Source organism: Artemia franciscana, chromosome 19, assembly GCF_032884065.1.
Source record: "Artemia franciscana chromosome 19, ASM3288406v1, whole genome shotgun sequence".
Classification (NCBI taxonomy): Eukaryota; Metazoa; Arthropoda; class Branchiopoda; order Anostraca; family Artemiidae; genus Artemia; species Artemia franciscana.
In genome coordinates, this window is record NC_088881.1 from 22267045 (window position 1) to 22279257 (window position 12213).

The window sequence follows — 12213 nt, forward strand, 5'->3', positions numbered from 1 at the left end:
CCCCTTTATTCATTATAATTTGAAGGTCATCTTGCTTTATTATTGACAAGTCCCCTGTTATAACATGTTTGTAAGTAGGATTTACAAATGGGCCAAGTTGCTTACAATTACAAACTGGTTTCCAATTTATATCACTATCTAATCTTTTAAGTATTAAATTATAATTAATAATAATTGGCCCAATAGTTTTTGAAAATTTATAAGTTAAAACTGGACTATCATTATAATTCAAATTACTAGGAAGGGCCTGTTTCACATGCCGCTGATTTAAAATTTCTGGTAAATTAAAATCTTCAATCTGCTTACAAGTAAAATTAATAGGTAAATATAATCTGTTATCCTTATTACCAATCTTATCAAACTTCTTCTTTTTTGAAATAAATTTCGTTTGAGTTAGAATGCAAATTGTATCACATATTACTTTAAAATATTCAAGAGCTGTATTATTCTTAACAATCCAGAAAAGTTTGATTAAATTCCTCTTGGATAAATTATTTAGACATTTTATTACAGAAATCATACCCCTAGATTCAAGTAGCTGGCATAGATCTATAGAAAACATATGTAAATCTAATTCATTTTTTCTATTATTTTTCCTATGTCCTCTCGATCGTTTTTTACGTTTAGTAGGACAAGTAAAAGAAGGATGGTCCATAAAACCATCAATACATTTAACAACAACCTGAGACATGTCAACATATTTTGTTACACAATCATTTAGCCCAAAAGGATAAGCTGTACCAAGAGTATGGATCCAGAAATCCTCCTGTTTATGTAGTCTATTATTCTTCTCTTCTTTATTTAAATTTTCTAACTCTAAATTTTCAAAAATTGTGACAGTTATACCTGATATGGAACATTTACCATTATTAAAATGTTGAACTAGATAGTTATTAGTTTTTTCATTATTAACTGTTGTCTTGTGTCCAGAAAATCTTTTATATATATTATTAGTTGTTTCCCCCACATATTGTAGGCAGCATTTATTACATTCTAATAGGTAAATTACATTGGTTGTTCTACAATTAACATTACCACGTAACTTGCATGCTAAATTTTTATTATGCAATATACTCTTAACAGAAGTCCATGGGATAAAATGATCTTGGGAAGGAAAACAACGACTCTTACACTTACTAACTTTCAAAAAATTGTTCCGAGTTCCGAGGCTAATATTTGTGTTTTGTTGCATTAAAAGTTATTGAAAATAAATCCAAAACAAACCAACATCCAAATCAAAATCCAACAATCAAAGTCCAAAAAACATGCCAAGGTCAATAGGTCAATAAATACATAAACAAAAACATGGAAGAACATGAAATTTGCATAAGTGCCATCTCACCAATAATTAACAATATCAGGTTAAAAACCTGGACCAGGGTAAAGGTCTGTCGGGGAGAAAACTAAAAAAATTTCTCCACCAGCACCTACAACATGGTTTGGAAAACATGCAGACATTCTTCATTCTCATGCTCTGTTCTTCCCCAGTCAACATGCTGAAACTAGGAGCCAACTGAGCAAAAAAACATAGAAACAAGAATTCTAACCCTTTCAAATACTAAACAAGGTGCAAAACTTTTCCACATCATTAGAAGTCATCAAAGGATGAAACAAGTAACCAAAGCACAAGAAAGCCCAACAGTAGAAACAGCAACTACTGCAATGGACGTTTGTAACCTGCAGGCAAGGCATAAATTCTCTGAAGACCTAAAGTTGCAAATGTCACTTTCATCCCTTGTACTGTATATTCCAAATCTTTAAAATTCCTACTTTCCAGAAAAGAAAGAATCAACAAAATCAGCAGTGCATGGTATTGACAGGAGTGCTATGCTTCTTCTCAAGAAGAATACATGTCACCAAATAATAGTGAAGAGTACAGCATCTCTTTCTTACACCACATCAATAAATAAATCAAAATCATTTTCTAAGCCATCAAGAACACTCGATGGTTTCAGATGATGAGAAAGACGGAAATTAGCCCCTTTATTCATTATAATTTTAAGGTCATCTTGCTTTATTATTGACAAGTCCCCTGTTATAACATGTTTGTAAGTAGGATTTACAAATGGGCCAAGTTGCTTACAATTATAAACCGGTTTCCAATTTATATCACTATCTAATCTTTTAAGTATTAAATTATAATTAATAATAATTGGCCCAATAGTTTTTGAAAATTTATAAGTTAAAACTGGACTATCATTATAATTCAAATTACTAGGAAGGGCCTGTTTCACATGCCGCTGATTTAAAATTTCTGGTAAATTAATATCTTCAATCTGCTTACAAGTAAAATTAATAGGTAAATATAATCTGTTATCCTTATTACCAATCTTATCAAACTTCTTCTTTTTTGAAATAAATTTCGTTTGAGTTAGAATGCAAATTGTATCACATATTACTTTAAAATATTGAAGAGCTGTATTATTCTTAACAATCCAGAAAAGTTTGATTAAATTCCTCTTGGATAAATTATTTAGACATTTTATTACAGAAATCATACCCCTAGATTCAAGTAGCTGGCATAGATCTATAGAAAACATATGTAAATCGAATTCATTTTTTCTATTATTTTTCCTATGTCCTCTCGATCGTTTTTTACGTTTAGTAGGACAAGTAAAAGAAGGATGGTCCATAAAACCATCAATACATTTAACAACAACCTGAGACATGTCACCATATTTTGTTACACGATCATTTAGCCCAAAAGGATAAGCTGTACCAAGAGTATGGATCCAGAAATCCTCCTGTTTATGTAGTCTATTATTCTTCTCTTCTTTATTTAAATTTTCTAACTCTAAATTTTCAAAAATTGTGACAGTTATATCTGATATGGAACATTTACCATTATTACAATGTTGAACTAGATAGTTATTAGTTTTTTCATTATTAACTGTTGTCTTGTGTCCAGAAAATCTTTTATATATATTATTAGTTGTTTCCCCCACATATTGTAGGCAGCATTTATTACATTCTAATAAGTAAAATTACATTGGTTGTTCTACAATTAACATTACCACGTAACTTGCATGCAAAATTTTTATTATACAATATACTCTTAACAGAAGTCCATGGGATAAAATGATCTTGGCAAGGAAAACAACGACTCTTACACTTACTAACTTTCAAAAAATTGTTCCGAGTTCCCAGGCTAATATTTGTGTTTTGTTGCATTAAAAGTTATTGAAAATAAATCCAAAACCAACCAACATCCAAATCAAAATCCAACAATCAAAGTCCAAAAAACATGCCAAGGTCATTAGGTCAATAAATACATAAACAAAAACATGGAAGAACATGAAATTTGCATAAGTGCCATCTCACCAATAATTAACAATATCAGGTTAAAAACCTGGACCAGGGTAAAGGTCTGTCGGGGAGAAAACTAAAAAATTTTCTCCACCAGCACCTACAACATGGTTTGGAAAACATGCAGACATTCTTCATTCTCATGCTCTGTTCTTCCCCAGTCAACATGCTGAAACTAGGAGCCAACTGAGCAAAAAAACATAGAAACAAGAATTCTAACCCTTTCAAATACTAAACAAGGGGCAAACCTTTTCCACATCATTAGAAGTCATCAAAGGATGAAACAAGTAACCAAAGCACAAGAAAGCCCAACAGTAGAAACAGCAAAAAACAGCAACTACTGCAATGGACGTTTGTAACCTGCAGGCAAGGCATAAATTCTCTGAAGACCTAAAGTTGCAAATGTCACTTTCATCCCTTGTACTGTATATTCCAAATCTTTAAAATTCCAACTTTGCCAGAAAAGAAAGAATCAACAAAATCAGCAGTGCATGGTATTGACAGGAGTGCTATGCTTCTTCTCAAGAAGAATACATGTCACCAAATAATAGTGAAGAGTACAGCATCACTTACATTCCAACTGCCCCCCCCCCAATACTCCAGGACTTGTATATTAGCAGGCACAACACAAATGAGGAATTCATTGAATACCAAGATCATTACCATCAAAAGGATAATAAACAAATCTTCCAAATCCCCAAACTAAAAGAATATCAAACATAGAAATGAGAAAACTTGTAAATACAGCATTAGGCAACAAATTGTTAAACATAGATGATGGTTTAGCACTCAACTTGCCAATCTAATAAATGTCCACATGGAGCACATTTAGAGTCAAATAATTACAAAATATTGACTTTTCCTTAAAGATAAAATAAATAGAAATTTAATTAAACAGTTTGTGGTAACAAACTCTAGTAAGGAGCAACCCATCTCAATAGTAAACAAAACTGTAAAAAATGGAATTTTGATACCAATAGTTACATCAAAAGAATCACATTTTAATGCTGAATTCAAATATATAAGTTTCATCAAGATTAGTTTTACCCATCAAAAGTTACGAGCCTGAGAAAATTTGCCTCATTTTCGAAAATAGGGGGAAACACCCCTAAAGGTCATGCAATCTTAACGAAAATCACACCATCAGACTCACTGTATTAGAGAAGCTTGTTGTAGAAGTTGCAAGCTCCTATGTATAAAAATGTGGAATTTCACATTTTTTGTCAGAATACAGATCATGGATGCATGTTTACTTGTTTGTTTTTTTGCGTTTTTTTTTTTCCCCAGGGGTGATCGTATCGACCCAGTGGTCCTAAAATCTTGCGAGAGGGCTCATTCTAACGGAAATGAAAAGTTCTAGTGCCCTTTTTAAGTGACCAAAAAATTGGAGGGCACCTAGGCCCCCTCCCATGCCAATTATTTTCCCAAAGTCATTGGATCAGGATTCTAATAAAGCCATTTTATTCACCACAGTCAAAAAACCTTGAAACTGTGTCTTTGGGGGCGACTTACTCCCCCACAGTCCCCATGGGAGGGGCTACAAGTTACAAAGTTTGACCAGTGCTTACATATACTAATGGTTATTTGGAAGTGTACAGACATTTTCAGGGGGGATTTTTAGGTTGGGGGAGGGGGGGGGGGGTTGAGAAGAGGGAGATATGTTGGGGGGACTTTCCTTGGAGGAATTTGTCATGGGGGAAGAAAATTTTCATGAAGGGAGTGCAGGATTTTCTAGCATTATTAAAAAAAAACAATAAAAAAATAAATATGAAAAAGTTTTTTCAACTGAAAGTAAGGAGAAGCATTAAGAGAAGCAGGAGAAGCAGAAAACTTAAAATGAACAGAAATTATTACGCATATGATGGGCTCACCTCCTCCTAACAACCTGCTCTTTACACTAAAGTATTTTTAGTAATTTCGAACATGGCCTTTGTAATTCAGGGGCCATTCTTAAGGAATTGGGACAAAATTTAAGCTTTAGTGTAAAGAGCAAGGTACTGACGAGGGGGTGAACCCCCTCATATACATAATAAAAACATGAGAATACAAAAGTTTGTTATGTAAGCTAATTTGTAAGTTACATATATCTTTTCATAGTTTGTATACCTGAGAAAGCCAAAAAAATAATTATGCAAATTTTTGTTTTAATTATTCATCTGTGGAGAGCCAAAATCAAAGGATGCATTGATTCAAAAACATTCAGAAATTAAATAAAAAAAAACGAGTTTTTCTTAACTGCAAGTAAGAAGCAACATTAAAACTTAAAATGAACAGAAATTACTTCATATATGAAAGGGGCTGCTTCCTTGTCAATGCCCTGCTCTTTACACTAAAGTTTTTTACTGTTTTAAAAAGTAGAGTTGACAGAGTCAAACTTTAGCATAAAGAGCGGGGCGTTGATGAGGAAGCAGCCCCTCTCATATACACAGTAATTTCTGTTTGTTTGAAGTTTTAATGTCGCTCCTTAATTACAGTTAAAAAAAACCTTTTTTTTATTTAATAAAAGTTAAGAACAACTCATTGTCTTGAACAGAGCAAAAAATAAATACCAGAAACAAAAATGAACTAAACATTATAAGAAACAGATACTAGATTTAATGAGAAAAAGGATACAAGCAATGAACTTTAATTGTACCAACAATGAAACTGATATTCAATTCAAACTCTAAATGAACAGAAATTACTAGCTATATGAACTGGGAAGTTGTACCCCATGCAAACATAATTTCCTGAATGAAAAAGATTTTTTATAATGTTATGCTATAAGTAGTTAGGTCAATTGGTTGTAGTTTGTTCATGGAATTTAGTAGATGGGGATCCACTCAAGGAATCATTTTAATGTTTTAATTTTTCCAGTATTTAACTCAAAATCTAATATAATTCCAAATTCTCTTATTCCTAACTGAAAGGCCTAAGAAGTACTGATATACCTCATACTTCTTATGTTTCAGATTCACGTAGTAAGCCATATAAGAGAATTATATATAGACCATTAGAATTGTCTATGTATAATACTATTCTAACTTCTTGCTATTTTTACTTTTCTAAATATTTCTTTTAACCACCTCCAAAATGAAATATATATGCTAAGAATTAGGATTGAAATTAGTTGCATTTCACACAATGCTGGTGCTATTTGTGGACATTAACCTCTGTATCAGCATGCTTTACAGAATGTCTGCTGAGAATAGAATAAAGTGAATTAGAAATTCGTGGGCATGTATAAGCAGTACCAACCCATTCTTTTTTCTATTGTTATCAGTTTTATCATGCAGCACTAGAAGACCCCTGCTTTGATGGTGATGGGAATTATAAACATTATTTTTTGGATGCTTTAAAATTTGAAATATGTTCATTATCTGAATACAGGGAATATATGACAATATAATGTTACACGATCTGTGGTAATACTTTGACACATCCTGTAACTTTACTTACACATTGCTATTGTGCTGCCTATGATTTTTGGTTTGGTTTTATGTGGGATGCTAATATCAATGCTATTTAATAATATAAATCAGCAAACCAACAAACAAATCAATTTAAAGTAATATTTCAATGAATTATATATATTATAACTTTAGCACAAAAATTAAACCTTACAGTCAAAATCCATTCAAAATTACAAACAAATGAATAAAACAATACCTGGGGCTATTAGAACAGAGCTTGGCTCAATTATGAGATTAAGCACAGTATACTGGTCTTGGGGGGTTTAGGGAAGTGGAGAGGGGGGGTATGTATTGCAACATTACTGGTATATCTGGCTGAAAAAAGCTGAGCATACAATATTCACCTTCATCCACCCAAAAGCTTGTTTACATTATATTACTGCTGTCTGCAGCAGGCAGCACACTACTGTCAATTTTAGTAGAGGCCAAGCACCAGTACTTATATCTATGATTTTTTAATGTGTATTTGTTGTTTATAACATATTGTATAATGTTCCAAAATTCACCAAGAAGGTGTTTCTTATATAGTTACTTTTCTTCCCTACTGCATTAATAGCACCCTCTCTTACCCCCCAATAAAAAATACTGTAGCTATGTCCCTGGCAGGTAGGTAGGTCAAAATACCTTCCTGGGACATACATTAGTCTGTAGATCCATCCTTGAAAGTTTAATTTTCCCAATCTATCCCTTTTCAAGAAAGCAAAAAGTAATTTGTCTAGAATTTTACCAAAGAGATTCACCCTTGGATTGAATCCATAATGACAAAAATTGAGGATTACTACATTCATGGGAAATATACAGTATGGGCTATGTACTTAAGTAAGATAAGAAAGGTTAGGTTATAATTGAATTTGCACTAAAAACAATCATTATATTCAGAAAGAGCATAAAAAAGGCATCAAGTGGTATGTTCAATTTATGGTAAAATTCTAGTTTAGTGACTTCTTGCTATCTCAGAAAGAGGTTAAGTTAGGAAAATGAAACTTTCAAGGATGGGTTTACAGGCTGAAGTATGTCCTGGGAAGGTATTTTGAAGTACCTACCTCTACTCCCTCTCTCTCTAGAGGGTCCTGACCTTTAAAAATATGTGTGTTATGAAAGGGAAACCCTGCAAAATAGATCTTCTGCTTGAATGAAGTACAACAATATTGTTTTCAGCTTCACAACTTTGCTCAGTCTCAATTTATAAGGTTTTAAGATATGCAAATAAATTTCCTAAATTTTGAAAAAAAAACATTGATATGGCTCAGAATTCTACTCAAATAACAGGAATTGCATTTTCTGAACTAAAAGCAGAGAAAAGGCAACTTTTAACTGAAAATTAAGGTAAAATGTTATTTTGTCAAAATTCAGGCAAATTTCAGGGCCCTCTAGAGGGAGAAGGACTGGAGGTGGGCACTTTAAAATACCTTCCCAGGATATATTTTAGCCTGTAGACCTGTCCCTGAAAGTTTAATTTTCCTAACCTAACCCCTTTCTGAGACAGCAAGAAGTCATTATACTAGAATTTTTCCAAATTTATTTTTAAATCAATTCTGTGAACTGCTCAATATTTGCATGGTTGTCTAGGATTTTGCCTTTTTTCTTATATTCAATAAGTTATCTGAGTCTGCAACTATTGTGCTGAAAAGCAGAAGGAAATAGTAAATTAAATGGTAATAGGGCTATATTAAATTCTATACAAGCATCTATACATATTCTATACAAGAAAATGATCAGGTTAGGAAAATTACACTCTCAGGAATGGATGTACAAACTGAAGTATGTCCTGGAAATGTATTTTGAAGTACCTACCTCTGCTCCTTTTTCTCAACAGGGCACTGACCTTTATAAATACTTGTTATATGAACGTGAAACCTTGCAAATAGATCTTCTGCTTAAATAAATTAAAAGAAAGGTATTTTCAGATTTATAACTTTGTTCCATCCCAATATCCTATGGATTTTCAAAGACCTGAAAATGCATTTCCTAAATTTAGGAAAAATAGGATTAACAAGGCTGAAAATCCAACTCAAATAACAAGAATTCCATTTCAAACAAAAACCATAGATAAAGAAACTGAAATCTAAAAAGTAAGGTATAATGTTGTTTTGTCAAAATTCTAATAGACATTGGTCCTGTCAAATAGATGAATTTCTTAGGCATAGGAATCAGAAGTGTTAAGATAGTAGGTATAGCTTGGAAATACCATCCCATAGTAGGCTTTAGTTTTTGGCCTTGGCTTCATTTTTGTGACATAACCACTTTAAAAGATAGTGAAAAGTGCCTTGTACAGGATTTTACCAACAGTTTTTACTAATTTATTAATATACAAAATTTCAAAATGGGATCAATTACCTGCATACAGTGTATGGCCAATCCAGGACCTGTGTAAAGCTTTTTATGACACACGTGACATTTGAAGTGTTTGGCTTTCTGATGTTGAATTAGGATTTTTTCATCATCAAATTCTCTGTTACAGTACCAGCACCATGGTTTGGACATCTTCTTCTTTTTCCTTCCCATTTCTAGGTAATTAACAAATATTTAGTATGGAAAAATCCTCTCAGCCAAATCCAAAACAATAATGATAATGGAGTTGATGAAGAAATGCATGCAAATGGACAGTGTTACCTCATGTATGATTTGAAACAAGCAATTCGTCAAAGCGAACTATAAATGAGGAACAATTCAGGCGTAACCGAAAATCTCAAAATACGGGTTTTTACAATTCTACTACTAATAACAACTCACCGCAGTACCAAGCCACTGGACGCCAATAGCTACATACGTTCCTCCTCTCATCTAATATATTCAAAGCCACCCTTTTAAAATCTTCCAAAAAGTTCTCCTTTCCCTTAAATCTTTCTTTAAGACGTCCTTCACTTTTCGTAAAACCTACTTAGAAATACGGTCAGTCAGCCAGGCACCAATAACAATCCGCAGGCAATTTCTCTGGAAAACACCTAACAAATTCTCGTTTATTTTGTTGGATCACCTGTGTTTCAAACCATATTTAATCACAGTCGTAACTTTAGCTTCAATCATTCTCATCTTGGTTTGCAAACTTATCTTTTCGTCCTTGCAATGTTTTTTACCTGTGAAAATTTTTTTCAGCTGTGGAGTCGTGGCAATTCTTCTTTTAACATTTTCATGGTTCCCACTGTATTCACTAACAACACTACCAAGGTAAGTGAAGCTTTCCACTTGGTCAACTTGTCGTTACCTGAAGTCACCTTTACATCTTCACTTATTCCTAGGCTTAGCGACTTTATCTTCTTAACACTAATTTTCGAACCCATTCTAGCACCCTGAACAAGCTAATACTCCGAAAATGCATTTATTTTTTGTTCACATTTTTGTCTCTTAAGCTTAAATCATCAGCATAAGCTAACTCCAAGAAGTTTTTCCTCCTCATTTGATTTTGTGTTATCCCATTATCTTTCCTGTGCTCCTTAAGACAGTCAATTAAAATGATCCATATAAAGGGGGATATAATATAAACATGCTTAATTCCTGATCTCAGTTGCAGCGGTAGCTAGCAGCCTAATAAGAGACGATCACGCCCCACAGTAAAAGTGAAATAGTTCATAATTCCTAAAACTTGAATCAAATAAAAACGAAGTACACTATTAGAACCACTTTGTCCAAAACTCCCATATACGAAAGTTACCATCCATTGGCTTAAACAGCAGTGGACACATATTGGCTTGAAAATCAAGAAAAGCGGCAGCAACCATGATATTCTTCATACACGGCATCTTTTTTTTTCTTTTTGTCGGTTAGCTTGGCACTGGGACATCGCAAAGAGTTGTTTAATGGTAATTTTAAGGGAAATTGCTACACCTAGTGCCTTTTGTAATTAAAAACAACATAATTTTTACCTAAAACTCCATTTTTCCATAATATTGTGATAGCTTATGTTAAATAACATCAAGAATCATCGGGTACGAATGAAACCTAATAAGGAGCTAACCACGGTGCCCAGTAGCTAAGAGTAAGGATAATAGAAATTTCTTTTGAGAATTATCCTGGTTGCACCAGTAGCTAACAACCTAGCAATACGGGTTTGCTGCAGTGGCTAGTAACCTAGTAAGAGACAATCACACCTCATAGTAAAAAAATGAAATAGTCCATAGCTTCAAAAACTAGAATCAGATAAAAAAAAAAGCGAAGGACGCAATTAAAACTACTTTGCCCAAAATACCTTTGTAGGAAACTTACCGTCCCTTGGCTTGAATAACAAGGGAAATGCATTGCCTTGAAAATCAAGAAAAGTGGCTGAAATCATGATATTCGTTATACACAGCATCTTTTTTCTTTTTTCCTTTTCCCCTGCTAGCTTCGCACTAGAACATGGTAAAAAGCTGTTTAATGACCCATTTTAAAGGAAATCGCTATATCTAGTGCCTTTTGTAATTAGAAACAAAATAGTTTTTGAAATAGAAAAACTTTTTTTTTACCAAAAACTTTATGTTTCCGTAGCACTTTAGTAGCTTACGTTATTACAACATCTGGAATCATTGGATTCATCAGATCATCAGAAACACCAGAAACCTATTAAAGAACAAATCTAGATTGCAGCAACAGCCAGCAGCCTAGTAAGAGACGATCATTACATTAAAAGACGATCATTAGAAGAACAAACCAGTGCATACATTTTTTATAAGGACCGAAGTTGTACAGTGTTAAATTTATCCGGGTTGCAGCGGTAGCTAGCAACTTAGTAAAAGACGATCATGCCCCAAAGTAAAAATAAATAGCCCATGATTCCTAAAACTAGAATCAGACCAAAAAACGAAGTACACAACTTAGAACCATCCCGTCCAAAAATCCCATATAGAAAACTTACCCTCCATTAGTTTTAACAACAAGAAAACAATACTGGCTTGAAAATCAAGAAAAGTGGCTGAAACCACGATATTCTGCATAAACGATATCTTTTTTGCTTCTTTCGTTTCCTCAGATAATGGGGCACAGGAACATTGTAGAGAGCTGTTTACTGGGTCATTTTAAAAGAAATTGATGAGATTAAAAACACTTTGTAATTAAAAAAAGTGATTTTTAAAATAGAATAAGTTTTTTTTTTCGAAAAACTACATTTTTTTATAGCACTGTAGTAGCTTATACTATTAAGATCAGGAATTTGTCAGATCTACGTGCTTTTGTAATTAACAAAAAAAATATAAAAAAAATCAATAGTTTTGCAAAGATTACGTAAAGAATCGAATTAATAGGAGTTTTGTTTTATGTTAAATTGGCAATTACGAAAAAGAACGAGCCCTTGCCTATATACATCCAGGATCAATGTTGTTGTTTATCACTGGGTTGGGTTATGATAAAGAATGAACTCTTGCCTACTCATACATTTATAGGCAACTTAACTATACCTGATAATAATTAAGAACACATTCTAGCTCATAGAAAAATAATTCATTATATGCTTTACCTTAGGCTCGACCTAATGGCCATACAA

At 33.0% G+C, this 12213-nt stretch overlaps 1 protein-coding gene across 6 annotated transcripts in view; it reads right to left on the reverse strand.

Annotated features, from left to right (window-relative positions):
* LOC136039420 (BUB3-interacting and GLEBS motif-containing protein ZNF207-like) overlaps positions 1-9345 on the reverse strand; it is a 92721-nt gene extending 83376 nt beyond the window's left edge. For all 6 annotated transcript variants that reach the window (XR_010620441.1, XR_010620437.1, XR_010620438.1 and 3 more), the window contains exon 1: positions 9096-9345. Coding sequence is in view for 1 of the 6 variants with exons in the window: in XM_065723156.1 (XP_065579228.1) it covers positions 9096-9263 (168 nt within the window). In the remaining 5 variants the exon portion in view is untranslated. The remainder of the gene's footprint in view (positions 1-9095) is intronic.
* Positions 9346-12213: the final 2868 nt, after the last annotated feature.